General features: G+C 38.7%; 1 protein-coding gene across 1 annotated transcript in view; it reads left to right on the plus strand.

Moving 5' to 3' along the window:
• The window catches only part of LOC121863294 (AP-1 complex subunit sigma-2-like), a 71386-nt gene extending 52006 nt beyond the window's left edge, over positions 1 to 19380 (plus strand). The window contains 1 exon segment of the mRNA XM_042361883.1: positions 19236 to 19380. Coding sequence (XP_042217817.1) covers positions 19236 to 19280 — 45 coding nt within the window. The 3' untranslated portion in view covers positions 19281 to 19380.
• The last annotated feature ends 524 nt before the right edge of the window (positions 19381 to 19904 follow it).

Here is a 19904-nt window from a genome sequence, read left to right on the forward strand (position 1 = left end):
CAGTGGCATCCATTCTTACGGAACAATACATACCTGTATACACGGTGTGGCCAGGAGGGATGTAACTGATGCGGCTAGGTCAAGCGCCTTCTACCCGCCAGCGGGAAGGCATGTCATATTACATTAAACCAATCACAGCTAGCGGCGGAGGGAGGTAAGGATGCGTGGCCCAATCACAGTCCGATACGTCATATGACATCAGCGATAATGCAACAGACCCATCCACTGCGCAACCTACTCGCGCCGCTTGCCCAAGCATGGCGGGATGGCTGGAGGTTTAAATTCAAATATGGCGGCACGGCAGGACCGCCAGCCGCTCTCCGCGTATATGAGTAGATGCACCGCGTAAAGTGGGAATTCCGGTTCTGGCGGGGTACCGCGTAAATGTGGTCTGCGTAAACGGGATATTATTGTTTTGTTAATTTCCAGCAGCCACAACCAACACCCAGTAACTTGTAAATGAGGAGTAACATACATGTATATTACACGAAAGCGCTTGGGAACTTCGTGTTTTCTTCTTTCCTTGTGGTTATCAGCATATATATATATATATATATATATATATATATATATATATATATATATATATATATATATATATATATATATATATATATATATATATATATATATATATATATATATATATATATATATATATATATATATATATATATATATATATATATATATATATATATATATATATATATATATATATATATATATATATATATATATATATATATATATATATATATATATATATATATATATATATATATATATATATATATATATATATACATACATATATACATATTTACACAGTCTGCGCGGAATGTGGTGAGATTGTGTGCTGAAAAAATATTGATATTTACGATTATGTTATATAAATAAAGTCAAGTAACACTTACCACTTCAATTAATACTTTGTAGTGTTTCCTCTGCGCTTCAGACAGTCTTTTAGCCTTCGAGGAACACTGTCAGCAAGGTTTTGCAAGAAGTCAGGTGGCAAGTTAGCCCGGGTATCCTTGATGGCTGCCTCTAGCTTCGGGATTGATGATGTGTCAGCGTCGCGCAGACAACACTTAACAAAGGACCACAAATTTTCGATTGGGTTAAGATCTGGGCTACTGCCAGGCTGGTCATTAAAGAAAGGTACCTCAAAGTCTTTGAGCCACTGTATGACACTTTTAGCAGTGTGGCATGGGGTACCGTCCTGCATGAAAAGGCTTGCCTTAGCTTTATCAAATGATTCAGGTAAGAAATCACTGAGCAGTTCAAGATAGTTTTACTGATTCATCATCTGGTTCTTAGGGAGGATTACTAGTTCACCAACACCTTAATACGTAAAGGAAGCCCAAACCATAAGCAAGGCAGGGTGCTTAACAGTCTTTACAGTGTACTGTGGGAGGTGTGCATCTGAGTGGGGCGGCCGGTACACCCTCCCTCCACTACTCCCAGTCACAGAAAACGTAGCCTCGTCGGACCACAATACACTTTTCCATGACTCTAAATCCCACACTTCATATTTCTTACAAAATTTCACTCTATTTTCCTTCTGTCTCTTCGACAACAGAGGTTTACGGCGGGCACGAAAGCTCTTAAATCCCAGGTCATCGTGCAGGGCTTGTTGAACACAACGTAACGAGACGTGACTCAAAAGATGGGGGTTTTCTCTTTCACTTCACGTGCTGTGAGTGAGGGATTGGACCGAGCTTGTCGAGAAATAACCTTAAGTGTCCGTGGAGACAATAATTTAGGCCTACCAGACTTAGGTAATGGAGCGGGTAACTCGTCCTCTCCAAGGTCACGGAAACATTTGACAAGATTTTGAACAACTCGTAATGCCACACTAGTCTGAGCCGAAATTTCTCTCAGTACATGGTTCGCTTTGTACAATGCAATCACTGCTGCAATATCGTCTCTTGTAGTAACCCTCTTGGACATCTCTGATGGGCACTATGTCGGGTTAATGCACCTTAAACTAGACAAAACATGGCCACATGGCGCGGGAACCCGCACAATAAATCTTCCCCTCACAGTTGCCAGAGGCGCACTGACTACAAGCCGTGCCGTGTTCTCAGTTGCCAAATGTCACCACTTGCCAGCAAACCAAGTGTTTTGACATCTCGCATCCCAGGACAGCCTTCACAACATATCATCTTATTTTTGCGAGAACTTAGTTTGTCGGCCCTATCGCGATTTAATATTCCGCCAGGACTCGAACCCTAGACTTTATGCGTGTGACTAGGGAACGCTACCAACCATGCCACAGGGACACTAAAATCAATCCTAGACTTTGTTATATTTCACACAAAGCCTGTTCATCGAGCTGATGGCGCCGTGAACCTCCAATGGGGATTGCCCGTGCCACTTATATGTGGTGGGAGTAGCATTTTTACCGAATCCAGCTGGTATGAAACACGAGGTACCATATATATTTCATTTTTTGTCCATATAACACGCGGACTTGAACATATAATCAACGACCTCACCAGCCAGGACTCGAACCCTAGACCGTATGTGTGTGACCAGGGAACGCTACGACAAACACGTTTTGTTGTGAGCATCAGCTGATCGGCTAGTCCGCCAATACAGTAATCTGTTCTATGTTTACATTCGTTACCAGTGGAGTAAATATCAAGAGGGTTGTGTTCTTGAATATTTTGGCATTTTTTATATTAAAATTATTGGTCATTCTAAAATTTAGCCATCCAAGCTGTCTACATAAAGTTTTTCAACTAATATTTTTGGCTTGATATATGTAACTTTATTCATTTATTGAAACTCATTTACATGCATACACTGTCCTAAAGGCAAAGCTGTATTGTACATGTAATCAAAATAATGTACAAAATGATTACTAAAATTTTTGTCGAGTGCAAACTATAGCATGTTTTCATTGAAATTAATCACTATCTTATAAGAATTCCAGCAATGTAAATTATATTCTCCCCGGTCACTTCTATGACATTTTATAAGCAAAAAACAAAACTCAATCTAAAGGATAAAAATAAACAAACAAATACTTCACTAGACCTTCGGCACAACTGTCAAACATGTCACTGTCACCTCTCCTCCCCCCCAGCCAGGGTTTGGTGGTTATACAGTAGGCTTAGTTTTTATTATATAATATCACAGACTAAAGTTAAGAGAATATAATTTGCATTGCTGAAATCCTTGCAAGACAGTGAATAATTTGAATATAAACGTCCTTTTTTTGCGCAAGATAAAAATTTTAGTGCATTTGAATAATGTACAGTTTTTCAACTGTATTTTTGGGTAGATTTGCATAAATGTTTTTAATTTATTTTCATTCATTTACATGCACGCACCATACTAAAAGAAACATAAAAGAAATAAATGACCTAAGTTCAAACCTGTACTGTACATGTACTAAATAATTACGGTACTAAAATTTTTATATCTACTGCAAATTATAGCTTGTTTATATTCGAATTAATCACTATTTTACAAGAATCCCAGCAATGTAAATTATATTCTCCCCGGTCACTTCATTTTATAAGAGAGAAGCTTAGTCACTCTTAAGGACTGATAAAGAAACACACGAGGCATCAACTGTCAAACAAACATATGTATATATATATATATATATAATAATGATAATATTTATTTAGTAAAATCATCATTCAAATTTGAATTTATTTGACATGTACAGTACTGTATGTGGAGAATGTAGGAACAGTATACAATTCAGCATGCATGTAGACAACACAGGTATATGGTGTATATAGACTACAGGTATACAATATTCAGTGTACAGTACCTAGAGAGCTGCTTATATACTATACATACATACATTATACTGTACACACACACATACAGTATAATGAAAACATTTAGTAGTTAAGTACTGCCAACCATACTCATCCTGGCAGGTGTCATATCCAGGCCTCCTCTCTGTGATGCGAGGTCAGTAACCTTTCATTAGAATTGAGTTTCATTTAAAGTTTAAATCCAAGTCAAGCTAAATTCATATTACATGGTACAGCATGTGACCAAGTCCAGTATGACCTGGTACAGTTTGTGACAAGACTAGGTTGACTTTGTTGCATTTCAATATTTCAGAATTCTCAGTAATTGCTGTAGATTGTTTGAGGGTGTGTGTTTAATTTGATAACCTAATACTGTAGATATGTTGGTACTGTACTTTATTGGCTAGCTCTGTACTGTACTGTACTAAGCTGGGTACAATTTCATTAAATGGGAATGCTGATGTTAGCAGTTGTCATGCAAAAAATTCTTTCTTTATCTAATCTATTTTATTTTTCCATCTTATTTAGGTAGAGGCAGAGGATGATGCCATGTATTATGGAGGTTACAATATCAGAATGTTATAAGGCCACTACTTCTTGGCATAACATCCCTTCTTTTTAAAGACATGATTACTGCTACTATTAGTTAAGATGACACTAGCACTTGTTGTAATTACACTGCTGCTTGTTTTAATAAAATGTTTGCTTGTTGATGTGCAACATCATAAAAACACTATACGTAGTTTGTTGTGCCTCTGCCCACAACTGATCACTGCTATTTTCCTAGCCACTTCATTACAGTACTTCAGGTGTGTAAGCTACCTTATTGGCATCTCTTGAGTTTAGAGAAGGAATACCCAAGAAGGAATTACTGTACTGTAATAAGAGTATTAATAATATCTCTTACTTCAACAAGATAAAACTGAAGTTGTATGACAATTTATCATGCTGGGTACTGTTTTGGAGGCTGTACAATACTGTACACTTGAAAAAGTTTCCAAGGTATTTTCCATCATTAACAAAGTTTAAAATAAAGCACATTCACATGTATTAGCACAAGTATTGTCTACACAACTTTACAGGCTAAATTATCAGCTTGTTGGACTTTTTATGGACCTTGGGCTTGTTACAGCACAGATTAATTTATTTATTTTTAATCTGCCTCAAATAGTAGTCTGAGAAGTGATCAATCCATGACGACAAGTGGCTTTGATGGGTGGGACACAAACACAGGGTTGAGCTAACCTTCTTTATTGCTCTAATGCTAGCCCAAAATATTAGAGTAATAAAGGTTAGCTCAACCCTGTGTTTGCCTCCCACTACAAAAAAAAAAGTCTTAGAAGTGTTGTTTAACAGTCCTATACATTCAAGATTATGAAGGGTATATATATATATATATATATATATAGGAAGTATGAGCAGGGTTTCATTACTATCATGATTTATGGAGCTCAAGGGTGTAGAAAGGAATGGAAAGGGGTACAGGACATACACAGTTGCCCACAGGTAGTGTTCTACTCCTCGGTGTAGAACACTATACTTGTGGGCAACTGTACATGTCGAATGAATGAAAACAGTATGATGAAGTGAATGTACCCAAAGGAGGTGATAGGTAGGGGGAATAAGAAACTGAGAAGGAAGTGCAAAGATAGAGCCTTGAGAGAGGAAGGGTGAGAGCCTGAGGGAGGGGGTCATATTTGAGTGTGTGAAGTGTTGCTTATGAATATGAATAGTCGAAGGAGATGGTTTACATGATACTCTGATGGATGGTGAGTGATAGTAAAGTGAATACAAAAATATTTAAATAGCAAAAAAGAAAGTTTAATGATGCCTAAATTAGGACTTGTGTAATAATTTTATAGTTTTCTGCTCTTGGGATGTTGGAGGTCATAGTGTGAGATAATCGGCCTGGCAGAAGTAGTTGTATGGTGAAACTCCCACAATGTGTTGCTGCTTGACTCTTATTACTTGCTATAACAACATTTTTGGCTTAGTTTTCGGGTCATAGTGTCACTACTTTTCACAAAATTTTCCTTTAGTAATACAGTACAGTACTGTGTGTTGTAAAACAAAAATAATAATAAGAGGGATAATTATACCAATGTGATGTTCAACTGGGAGGCAGCTTGGTGCTGATGGTGTAAGTACAGTACAAGCTTAAACAACCAGTTGCTCTGTGTACTGCCAGTAGAGGTCATTAAATGCAATTCCTGTGTAACCCACAAATGAACTACTGTACTGTACTGTATTCTACTATATCTTGGCATTTTATTCTTTTTCTCTGGCTAGATTGGTCTACATTCAAATCGCTGAGTACATTTTCGTTCCCTATATTCTGTTGTTCACAATTTAACACCATTAAAATAGCAGATAAGCTTTAGGTAAAATCAGAAATTGCAATATTAATGTAGTCAGTACATCTTCATGTATGGAGTTATTAAATGCAATTTAATATTTTATTGTGAAAATTCACATAATATGTATGCTTTAATCTGTTATTTGCTTGACTTTACAACAATACATAGAGAGAGAGAGTGAGATAGAGTGAGTGAGAGAGTAAAGAGATGAGAGATAGAAAAGAGAGAGAGCGGGGGAAAGAATGAGGGAGAAAAAGAGAGATGTAAGAGAAAAAGAGAGAGAGCGAGATGAGGGAGAGAGTTTTCTCTCTCAAGATGAACGTGTAAGTAACATACACAGTACAGTATACCATACTTGGTGTATTTCCAGCTTTCTTTTAATATTACATGACTGTGCATGTCTTTCTGCTTGACTGTCTCACAGTGACTATTTGTATATGTGTGTGTACATGTACAAATGTATTATTATAAATTGAATGTGCATTCGAATGATAGGTGTGTGTGTGTGTCAGGGAGTAAGACAGTTGTTAAATTTTCTTAACAGTTATCAGATATACTAGGTTTGATTTAAGGAATCACTTTGGGTACTTAAAATTTATATGATACTTTTTTCGATCTTGTTCATGTACAGGAGATATTACAAGTATTTCTGTGTGCAGGAGACTTTAGTACAGTTGTGTGTATGTGTGCGTGTTTGCAGATGTTAATGGTGTGTGCGTGGAACTAGTACTCACTTGTGTCATGTCATCTGTAAACCTTTAAGATGACCCACAAGCAGAAGTTCACCTGGCCGAGGAAGATATTTATCTCTCCAGTTCAAATAAAATTATATACAGTCCTTTGGGTTATGTTAAAGTTTCACAGTTGATATGACACCAGGGATTTTTGGTTTTATAGACACAAATCCCATCTCCAGTACACACACAGATACAATACAGCATTATATCTCCTCTAAGTCCCTATTAATGTCTCCTTTACACACACACACACACACATACATATGCTATTAATGTCTTGTGTGCATAAATAATCTCCAATAAGATTATTGTCCCAACCAAAACATGAACCCCAGAAATGACCCCTTGACAGTTACCATGAATATATTGTCTGCTGGGACACAGATGTCAATGTACTGCATCATTTCATAAATTTGATTCTTTAATTGATATCCTATCTCCATTTGGAGATAGGATATAACTTATCTCCATTTGGATGCTTTCTTAGGCTTGACACTTGTTGATTTCGTTCTGTGTGCCAGCATGCTGAAACAAAAAAGAAAAAAATAGAAAAGCTAATCATTAATTCCCATTAAGTGTTTTTTATCGAGTGATAATACAGTACTTTAGTTTACCTGTACTTGATTTCCAGTCGGAAGCATTTTGATGATTCATGAAAGACATGGAGTATTATATATTGGTTTAGTTCTGACTCACTATAGTTACTCTGTATTAATATGATTTCCCCTTCCTCCCTCTTCTAGGATGAAATCGTGGAAATGGCCCTTAGGGACATGGGTCTTATTTGAGTCTTGTAGCATTATTCTGATTCACTCACAAAAATTTGATTTACAAATTTTGACAAACCTCTGTATGTAATACTGTTACATGGGTAAGTCCAACCTTTATACAATGACTGCATACTGTTTTAAAGGAGATGATTTACAAAATAAAATATAAAAATCTTTGTAAGAGACAGAAGTTCACAAGTGAATATGGTTGTAGTACAGGGAAAACTTGTTCGGGTTATGTTTATATGCACTGGAAGCACAGCTTGGACCTTTAAATTTTTTTTGTTTTTTTATAGAACCTCTGAGATACATCCAGGGACCGGTTGATAGGTTGATTGAATTAAGGATGAGAGGTGATAGTAATAATGTATGTTAGGAGAATTCCTTACATTTTTTATCAATTAATGGCCATGACCTGTAAGGAACCTTCGACAAAGTTTTCTTTTGTACAAGATAAAGTTCACCTTACTAGTTAGTTACCTTAGTTTAAAAGATAGCACTTTAAGAGTAAATTATTTTTTTACCTTGTAATGGTATTGCTAGTGATTGATGTAGAATAACTTGTGTACATCACATTGGCTCTCTATGGCTTGTGATGTATTGGTGGTGGTTCAGGCTTGTATTTTTGGTCATTTGTGACCAGTTGCTTAAATAAATGTAACTTGTATTACACAGCATTTTTCTTCTCCCTTGGCTATCTGTATACAGTACAAATTGAAACACTTAAATTAAGAATAGAAAATACTGATACTGTATATCTTTTAGACAATGTTTGTGTCATCTTGAGACTTGTAAATAGAAAGCATGAAGGCAAAGAAATTGTACATACTCACTTGCATGTACTGTACTGTTACTCTAGATATCTATGCTGGGATCTAAAGCTCCATTAGTCCTCTTGTTTGTGACATGTATAAGCTTGGGTATATTAATTGACTTTGGTCTTAAACCACCTCACAGAACTTTTCACTTCTCTTGTCTGTTTCTCTTACTCATTGTTGAAGATAATATCCTCTCAGTAATTGTTTCCATTAACTAAAGTTTCTTTAAAATTAAACCCCTAAAATACAAATCCTTTACCCAAATTATCAGCACAACTGACAGATTTGTTCAGCATTACATTGTAAATAAAATTGTTTGTATATGATGGAACTGAAAGGGTTTACATTGTAAAAAAAAATTCTTCAGACTTAAAATTACTTGCATGTATGCATACTTATGTGATAAGAAATGTGGCTATGTGGCTCATTTAGTAGAATGTTTGCCAAAAAATGGGCACAAGATTAATTCCTGACTAGAGTGGAGGATTGGGTTCCCTCCTTGACCACCAACCCTTGTTTGTTCTTCAGTACATGAGTTCAATTGGGTGTGCTTACTGGTAGATGTAACAATCCTGTGGCAGACTAACATACTGCTAAGGAGCTGAGGTAACCCACCAGGTGCTGAATGCTAAACATCAGGTCAGTACCATAGCAGAAATGGACTTTTGTGAATAATAATAATAATAAAAACTTCCTGCATTCATAGAATTTTAATTGAAAACGTCATCACTGTCCTGTCTTGAAGGCCAAACTTCATTGCCAGATAAATTTGCGAAAGAATTCTTTATGGAAAATGGATGTGTGGAAAAAATAAAGTGGGTTGAAGGTTTCTACAACAATTATACCTATGAGGGAAGTCAAAATAGAAAACAGGAAATTTGCAAAGATCAAGAACGAGGGTAAACTACAGATGTTGCAGAAATGGAAAAACAACAAGTGTTGAAGGACAGTGTAAAGTTTAAATATGTACTGTATAACAAATGACCAAGCAAAGCAGTACAATGTGAAAAAGTGTCTCCATAAAGTTAATCTCCAATGAAAGAAAGAACACCCAGGTTACCTCAATGAAAGAGAATACAGGGTACATGAACAATACTCGGTATGTTTTTAATGAGTGTTTATTTGTTGCAGTAATACCCTGGTTTATGTTGTGTCCTTGTACATTATTTCACAAATGCATCATTATTTAATTTATACTATTACTGTACATGAGCCACCTACCCTTTCACCTCCTGAGCCACCTACCCTTTCACCTCCTGAGCCACCTACCCTTTCACCTCCTGAGCCACCTACCCTTTCACCTCCTGAGCACACCTACCCTTTCACCTCCTGAGCCACCTACCCTTTCACCCTCCTGAGCCACCTCACCTCCTGAGCCACCTACCTTTCACCTCCTGAGCTTTCACCTGCCTTTCACCTCCTGAACCCACCTACCCTTCCACCTTTCACCCTGAGCCACCTACCCTTTCACCTCCTGAGCCACCACCCTTTCACCTCCTGAGCCACCTACCCTTTCACCTCTGAGCCACCCTTTCACCTCCTGAGCCACCCACCCTTTCACCTCCTGAGCCACCTACCCTTTCACCTCCTGAGCCACCTACCCTTTCACCTCCTGAGCCACCTACCCTTTCACCTCCTGAGCCACCTACCCTTTCACCTCCTGAGCCACCTACCCTTTCACCTCCTGAGCCACCTACCCTTTCACCTCCTGAGCCACCTACCTTTTCATCTTCCGAGCCACCTACCTTTTTATCTCCTCAGCTGCCTGCCTTTCATCTCCTCACCTGCCTAACTACCTGAACTACAGTACTTAGTGTTCTGTAGAGTATGATATAATATGTATGTACAGCACAGCATTTTGGTAAATATTTATAGTGTACTCATTATTATTGTACTGTTTATAATTTGTGTTAAATTTTATTGGTGTACGGTGGTGTCGAGTACAGTGAAAGTGGGTCCCATAGGCACGACTGCCCGTTAGGGACAGTGTGGGTACAGAACACTGTATAGTAAGCCTTCAGTACACAAGGAGGCAGCACTCGACCGCATTAACTTCCTGAAGCTGTAAACTTAGGTACCCATTTACAGCTGGGTGAACTGGGAGTGACTGGGGATTGAACCATCAACCCCTGAAACAGGAGGTGAGTGCTGTATCCACTCAACTGCTGCACTCCATTTAAGTACAGCACAGTGCTAAGAGAGTTGTGCAACGAGCTTGTTGAGCCCCTGAAGATCCTGTTCTGTAAATGCCTGGATGAGCGAAAGGACCCCAGTGATTGGAAAATGGCTTATGCGAGTCCTATATTCAGGAAAGGCGATCGTCACTCCATGAATAACTATAGACCAGTGAGCCTGACCAGCATAATATGTAAAGTACTAGAGAGCATTATAAGAGATGCCATAATGAAACATCTACTAAACCACCTTGTAAAGGACTACCAACACGGTTTTATGCCGGGACGCTCCTGCTTAACGCAATTTCTCAAGGTACTGGATGTTTGGACCCAAATTCTGGAACAGGGTTGCAATATCGACAATATATGCCTAAATTTTGCCAAGGCTTTTGAAAATGTACCCCATGAAAGGTTGAGAATTAAACTTGAAGGGTACGGGGGTTCAGGGAAGTGTCCTAGCATGGATTGGAGACGTTCTGCATGATTGCAAGCAGTGTGTGGTGATTAATGGTACAAAATTGTCATGTGTACCCATGACAAGCGGGGTACTGCAGGGCAGTGTATTGGGTCCATTGTTTATTTGTTTGTTTCATAAATGACATGCCGGAAGCGATACACTCCTCCATACAAATATTTGCGGACAATACAAAGTTATTCAGGGAAATTAAGAACCAAACAGAATGTGAAGAGCTGCTGAAAGATCTTTGTGAGCTTCAAGAGTGGTTGAAGAAATGGCTGCTAAGATTCAATGTCACGAAGAAGGCTTATCATGTGTTCCAACGGGACGAATAAACTGCATTAATAATAGAGTTATGCTAAGGACTGTCAGTTGATTGAAAATTTCCAAAGCAGGGCACCTCAGCTGTCCAGAGAGATTAGAGCACTTGCAACAGCCTAGTTTATATTACAGACAGGCAAGGGGTGACCAAATTGAGGTGTACAGTATAAACAATCTCGAAGGGCACTACTCAGTCAAGTGTCCATACCTGGAGCTGGCGGACGCCCACCCCACAAGGGGTCACAGCTCAAGGTTGAAGTAGCCACAAGTCCTGAAAACTGTCAGGGCAAATTTTTTCAAAGTGAGAACTGTGAACTCATGGAACAACCTGCCAGAGTGTTGTGATGGCACCGAGTGCAATCTCTTTCAAGACCAGACTTGATCAACACTGGAGTAGGTTCAGGTACATTCGGGAGCCAGTGCATGCCCAGTACTTGCCAACAGTGCATAACAGTGCATAACAGAGACGTGACCGATCGCCCAAGTGGCTAACGAATTGATCAGTGACGAAGAGGAGAAAAGTAAAAATAAAAAGTACCTCAGTGACTCTTATGGGAAAAAATTGTCTTGATTTGCAGTGTTTAACTAATTGTTGCACTTTTCAGAAACACATCCCCAACGTAAACCAAGGTGTTACTGTTCCATAATTATGCACGTGTGCATTACATGTTAAGAGAAAATCTTCATGTTATCCCCAAAATATTACTGTACTGTACTGGAATTTAACAACATTCTCTCAATTGTGAAACAGGTACAGGTATACTGTATATTGATATTATTGGTTGTATGATAATGTTCCACAGACCTTTAACATGATGGTGACTTATCCTAAACGTACATGACTCCAAGTACTGTATCATGTGTCTGGAGGTTCAAGGGTAACCTAACCTTCAGAATACAGTAATTAATCTTATGATTGAATAGTTTCTATTATTTTCATATCGATGATAAACATTTCAATGGTGATATGGCAGATTAAGGGGTATACTGTATAATAGAGCTGAGGGATGCACCGGGTGAATGCATATAAGTCTCACTTCTTCACTAATGGTCACTGATCTGAGTCCCACAGCCACACCCTTTGTTAACTCACCTGCAGTTTTTGAGATGGAGAAATAAAAGTTGGTCCTCACATTACGCGGTTAATGTAACCCGGAGGGTCCGCGGAAAGTGAGGAACGCGTAAAGTGAACAACATAACATATGGGATTAATTGAAATGGAGTCCAGGCCGATCCCCAAACTCCACTTTTTGACGACACACAACTATGTTGTAGTAAAAATTTTATCTTAACTTTATGATGGTATGAAAAAACAAGTAATATAGAAGAGGTTAGGTTAGGAAAGATAAAGGTTAACATAGGAAAAATAAAGAATAGGTTAAAAAACTAAAAATTTTGTGTAACACTTACGGTAGTAGAAGAGATGGGTCGGCATACGGGGATGGAGGCTGGTTCCGAGGCAGAGGGCAGATTACTGGCCCTCAGGTGAATCACCATTACTAGGTGAATCATCATCACTGTCACTTACAGTTGTCAGGGCTTCCCTGACAAATCCCTCAAAGTCAACTTCACTGTCACTATCACTGGCTTGGGCTGGCTGTGGTGGGTTGCGGGTGAAGAAATCTGTTATGCTTTGCTGACGGCTGGCGTTGATGTTGTCGTGATACACCGTGATGTACGGCTCCATAGCCTGCACCAGCCGGTTATGGAAGACTTCATAGCGGTCATCGTCATTGTCGCGGGAAAGGACGGACTTAATTTTCTCTGCAAACTCCATGGCACACTTAATATCACTATGACTTAAACTGTGTTCTTCGGAGACTGACGCACCTTCTTCCTCCTCTTCACTGACGTGTTCTTCTTCCATCATCTCGTCGGCAGTCACTTCAGGATCTCTGATCACCTCCAGGATGTCGTCGTTGGTGGTCTCGGAGAAGCCTGGAACTGTAACAGTCTGCGCAGCTTCTCTGGCAAGGTCCACTGCTACTGCAACATTCTGAACCTCACCAGTCACAGATTGACTCCTCCTCTCACCTGGTATTCCATGCAACACATGTCTCCATGCGTGACGAATTGTAGCAATAGACAGCTGATCCCATGACTCCACCAAGATGTCCACAGCTTTCTTGATGTTAAATATTCTCCAGAATTGTTTGAAGAGTATTTTTTGCTGTTCTAACCGTTGTTCCTCATCTTCGTCGCTCTTGCTATCGGTGGTGGTGTCACTCAGGTCACGCAACTCTTCCCTGGTGTTGGTGTAGTCGTTCAGGAGCTGGAATTTTTTTGTTGAGAATGCAGCTTTCACATTGCAAATCAACTCCTGGTCCATGGGCTGTAATATAGACGTAGTGTTGGGAGGAAGGAAGACCACTTTTACGTTGGGGTGACGATCTAACAGTAGGGGCGAGTGTCCTGGTGCGTTGTCCAGCAGCAACAAAATATTAAATGGGACATTCTGTTGCTCACAGAATTTCTTTACATCGGGAACAAAACAGTCATCAAACCAGGAGAGGGACAGTGTAGAGAACATCCATGCCTTACGTGCTGTCAGCCAGTGGACATTTAGCTTGGTCATGTCCATGGTTTTGTAGGCGTGCGGCTTGCGGGCTGTGTGGATCACCGATAACTTGAGCTTACAGGTACCGGAGGCATTGGTGGCAAACAGGACGGTGATGCGTTCCTTCTGCATTTTCCGGCCCCGAATCCTGCTGGCATTCTTCACAATGTAGGACTTGGAAGGTAGTTTTCTCCAGAAAAGACCAGATTCGTCCATGTTAAACACCTGGTCGTCACTGTACTGTCCTTCCTCCATAATCTCACGTAAAAACGGAGGAAATTCCCGAGCCGCAGCACGATCAGCACTCGCTTCTTCACCACCAATGTTTATATTGGTGATCTTGTTCCGGATCTTAAACCTCTGTAACCACCCAGAGGAAGCAGTAAAGGGTTTGGGCTCTGTAATTCCCATCTTTCGTGCCACTGCCATGTACAGTTCACGTGCGTAGTCCTTCACAGAGCGCGTGTCGACCGCCATGTTCCGTCGCGCCTGACGCACCAAGTACCTCACAAGTAATTTTTCTGTCTTGAGAAGCACCTGGTTGTGAAAATACTTGATCATAGAAGCACCTGTAGACTTTGTGATCTTCATGTGCTCCTTTATCTTGGCTGAATCCTTCTTTATAGTCCGGATCGTAGATTCGTTGACGCCATGCTGGCGCGCGAGATCAACTTGCCGTGTTCCTTTCTCCAAATCTTGAATAATTTGGTACTTCACCTCGTAGCTTAAGGAACGTCGTGTCCTCTTTGGCTTAGTGCCGCTGGGTCCAGGTAAGGAAAGGTTTTTCTCTGGGGGTGGTGGTCCGGCGGAAGCCATTTTACGGAACAATGGATGCGCGTTAACACGGAGTGGCCTTGAGGGATGAGACTGTCGCGGCTAGGTCAAGCGTCGTCTCTCCTCCCTCCCTCCCTGCCCCGGGTGGACACGTCATAATACTTTAAGCCAATTACAGCTAGCAGCAGAGGAGGGTAGGGATGCATGGCCAATCACAGGTCTTGTACGTCATATGACGTCAGTGATAACGCAACAAAGACACACTGCGCAACCTTACCGCGCCGCTTGCCCAAGCGGAGGGAGGAGGAGGGAGAGGCAGGCAGGCGGGCAGGCGGGTGGCGCGTGGGGAAAATCTAAAAATAGCGTCGCGCCGGACACTCTCCGCGTAATGGCGTTCGCGACCGCGAAATGTGAAAATGTTAGGTTCTGGCAAGGCACCGCGGTAACGGTGAAACGCGGAATGCGGGACCGCTTAATGTGAGGACCAACTGTAGTGAGAAAGTGCAGTGCTGGCTTATGGGACTCACTTTCTTATAGAGCCATACATTGTTGTCCTTGAAGATGAAATTCCAACAAGAAATTTTATCAGCACTAATACAATGTTCAGTACAACTAGCACCATGCCATGCCAGAATTACATTGCTATGTAACTATTTACTGAAAATTGAACCATCTTTTGTTTAGCCAAACTCACAGCTGAAAATCTTACATTCATAAACATAGTACAATACTGTACAACCCATTGTTGGTATCTTACACTGACTGTTGGTGCATATTTATGGATAATCACATAAAGGAATATGTCTAAGCTTACTGCACCTCGTGGTATTATGGCCAGGAAAAACAGATGACAATATGTGTTACTGCCACCTGTTTTGTGTGTAATGACAAAACAGAATTGTGAACCATTGTGTTTTGTCCTGTTACTAATATTGTTTATATCTCTTTTAAGGGTTAAAACATCAGAAGGCATTTCCTTATCTTCTACTGTTCCATGTTTCAGTTAATGAATATGTAAAACAACCATAACTAATACAGTAATAATTCTTTTTCTAGGTAATAGACCCCTAATTGAGTTATTAATTATACCCCATACATTATACCACTGTGCAACAAATTTTAGGGAAAGTTGTGTTTATCTGAATTTTGTACTTTTTATATATGTTTTCGAGTATGCTGATTCCAAATATGACTTTATTTTTTTTACAGCATAATAGTTTTATCAGAAATTAGCAATTAAATTTTTATCATCTCTGAAATTTAACCAGAAATCAGAAGGTGAAAAGTTGATATACATCACATTTGCTAATGAAATAAATGAAACGAGAACACAATTTTATGTTATATTGAAAGCATAAACAACACATTCCTTTTCTACACTTGTTACTAATGAAATTGATCAATAAACTATGCTAAAAATGAACACTTGAACGGCATTTTCTTTTGTGTTCCTTAGGGCCATCTCGAATCAAACTTCACACGTAGTCACCCATCATAGCTTCATCCCATGTCCCCTGATATCTCTTCTCCATAGTTTGTATGTCCTGGTGAAACCGTTCACCATGCTCTTCACTCACATGTCCCAAGTTTGGTCTGAAGAATTCCAAGTGTGAATGCAAGTACATGTAGTGTAACTTCATTGACACTCTGCAGCCAAGTTCTCTATAACTGTACAATTAAATTTTCCACCATCTCTTTGTAGTTCTCAGACTTGTGGTTGCCCAGACACCCACGTACTATAAGCCAAAATGCTTGCCAGGCATTTTTTTCAACAGTTGACATTTTGTCTTCCAAATCTTTAGATGCCAACATCTGCCTAATTTGTGGTCCAATGAAGATGCCGCCTTTGACTTTGGCCTCTGACAATTTTGGGAACATTAGGCGGACATGTTTAAAGGCGTTACTTCTTGGGCTTAATGCTTTGATGAACTGCTTCACAAGCCCTAGCTTTATGTGAAGTGATGGCAGCAATATCGTTTCTCTTTCAATAAGAGCATTGTTACATACATTGTGTGCACCAGGAGTTAATTCGCTTCCAACATGCCAATCTCTTCTGTCATAGTGTTTGTCATCTCTCTCTTCTATCCCATAGACAGAGAATGCAAGAATACTTGGTATAGCCACCTTATAGTCCAAGCAGGAAACCTATCATCTTGAAGTCTCCACATGCATCCCAATTGTTTCTTGTATAGTTGAGCATGTCCAACAAAATCTTTACATTTTCATAGTCTTCCTTCATGTGAACTGAATGACCTACTGGAATTGATGGAAGTGTATTCCCATTGTGAAGCAACACAGCCTTAAGAGTTTTGTTGAGCTGTCAATAAACAAATGCCAATCAGAAGGGTTGTACTCAATGCCTCTTTGGCCAAAAAGGCCATTGACATCTGAGCAGTAACACAGCAAATTGAGTTCCAAAACTTTGAAGAAAGGTGTAAAAGTTAGATGCATTTTCCTGTATGTACTAATGTTGCAACTAGGATCTAGTAAATTGCACTCCTTGAGACGAGATGTCAAAATCTCAGCATTTTCCTTGGTAAGACCTAAACCTTGACTAAGTCATCCACTTTGTGCTGATTAGGAAAATGTGGGGATTTGCTTGAGTCTGCTACATTAAAGTCAACATCCTCGCCCTCTTCAGAAGATGAGAAGTCCGCATTTGAAATCGCTGTGCTTTTTAACAAATCCCCCAAAATTGCATTAAAATTGAGAAAAAGAGTGATACAGTATTGTTAATTTTTCAAAAGATATTGATAGCATGGCAAAACCAATGGCAGATTCATAATCAGTATGTCTAAATTAGTAAAGAAACTTATCAAAATCAACATAAACAATAAATTGTTGCACAGTGTTATATTACTTATGTAAGTTTCACCCAAGCAGGTCCTAAACACACACTGTTAAAGACATTTTCTGGTATTGTACTGTCCCAGGGTTTATTATTAACTATTTTAGTCGAAAGCCCAAAGTCTAGCTGAAAACGCTGGGGGTCAAGGGGTCTATGTATTACATTGTACGGTATACATCCTTATGAAATTGGACAGAAACAGTGGCTCTAGGTGATAAAATGACTATATACTGTACTGTCATTGTGTTCAGAGATTAACTAAGATTGGATCATTTTGTTCCAGGAATTTTTTTAGCAACTAATTGGATGTTAGTTGAATGTTCATAGTGGAAATTGTTTGGTACAGTGATAAATGTTGTAACAGTTTTGCACCTTAAAGATATTGTACTACTGTACAGGTACCGCATTGTTGGGATATAGGTAAGCATCTGCTTATACAGTACTGTATTGACGTGATCCAAGAAGACCAGTCTTTGTGTTAATTTTATGAAAAAGATTGTAATGATAGATTAATTCCAGTTATTTTGTACAGAGGATCAGTAACAGTGACTTTAATTACTGACACTAAAAATCTAGATTACATCAGTTTCCATGGTCAGTTTGTAAAATATGATGGTCTTTTTGTCTTGACCTTTCAGACTGCTTTATCCATTGTACTGTATATTCTGGAGGATTGATAAGATAGTGGGAGACATTATGGTTTTAAACAAGTTTCTGGACAGAAAATTTATAAAAGTGAGTGTGATAAGAATTAAACAAATTATTTTATTCTTAATTATCTGTACTACTGTATATGGTTGGTGTTCGTGTACTGTGTATTGATAAGACCACATTATTAAAGAGTGTTCTACAGTGTTTGTTATAACAGTACAATATGCAGTACTGTTTTTGTAAGTACTGCACTTATATACTGTACTGTACCCTCAAGAGGCCCAAAAATATCCTTGTTTGATCAGCTTGCAGGAACCCTCAGCCCTCAATCTAAGCCATTTTTATTTGTGCACTGCTTGGGAAAATTATTCAGTTAGTCAGGGATTATGGACCCTTAGTACCTCTGTAATTGGTTTATACTATAAGCTTTTATTAATTGGTTATGGATTCTGACACAGGTGGTTTTAAAATATTCCATATATGGTACTGTACACTCTTGTACTGTACTGTAGATTTTCCTGTTGTATAATCTTTTTTATTGGATGGTGAAATCCTTGTGTATGTCAAGGTGTACATAAGGTAAAATTACATTTAGATTGGGTGCCGCTAACCTAGATTAAACTTTAAAAAACTGCAAATAAGACTGGAGTTTTACTTTTAACAGTGTGATAGATATTTGTAACTCCTTGCTAACAAGTTACTGTTTATTTTATAGTTTAAGGTTCTGTAAACAGCTCAATTAATTGCTAATTCTGTTTAATGTAATAATATGTTTATTGATCACTTGTTACAGCTTGGAGTTACTGGTCCTCTTTAAAGTAACTTATGTGTTTATTTTCATTATAAACAAAGCTCACTTCTATTCCTTTCTTTTTTTGTTTTGGATTTTTTTGTCTTTTAAATCTCACTATCATGTGAATAACAAGTTTTGTTCAAATGCATGTTATGTTTATGTGGGAATAATTTAATGCAATTTTTTTCCCCCACAGGAGGAGACACCTCAGGGTCTGTTCGAAGACCATGGGCTGGGTTAACTGTCAGGCTGGCTGGGTATTACCACATTCTGAAAGAGACAAAGAGAAAAAAAAGTGAAAACGAAAAAAACATATATATATATACTATACTGTAGTAAGAAAATATAAAAGGGAAATTTTGCTGTAGCATTTCCCATTGCTGTGGAAGCTGTCCTTATTGTAGTCTTCTTATTAGTGTTGACTCCTCAGTCAATTAGAATGTTTGCAAAAGAATATAAAATTGCTCTAAAATAGAACAACAAATTGTTACAGATGACTTAAATTTTTATCTAGAAATTGTTGCAAATAAGAAAAGTTATATTTAAATTTTTTAAAGTTATTGAGAGATGTTGTTTAAGAATTCTTCACGTGGAGGACTACAGACAGTACAATAGTGGTAACTCTCTTCTTTACTGATCACCTCACAACTTACACTTGTTTGTTCCTTTAAGCACAGTTGGGTAATACTGCATTCCTCCTAATATTATTCCTTTTAAGTACAACTATAACGTGTAGTGTCTTCCTTACAGTGTAACATAATTAATTTAGATTATGCTTTATTTAATATCGTAGGCATTAATAAGCTAAAATGCTTGCCAAATTCTCTGTAAAAAATGGCTGAGGAAAGTCCAGCAAGAATGAAAT

The sequence above is a fragment of the Homarus americanus genome, unplaced genomic scaffold (genome assembly GCF_018991925.1).
Source record: "Homarus americanus isolate GMGI-L3 unplaced genomic scaffold, GMGI_Hamer_2.0 scaffold46197, whole genome shotgun sequence".
Lineage (NCBI taxonomy): Eukaryota > Metazoa > Arthropoda > Malacostraca > Decapoda > Nephropidae > Homarus > Homarus americanus.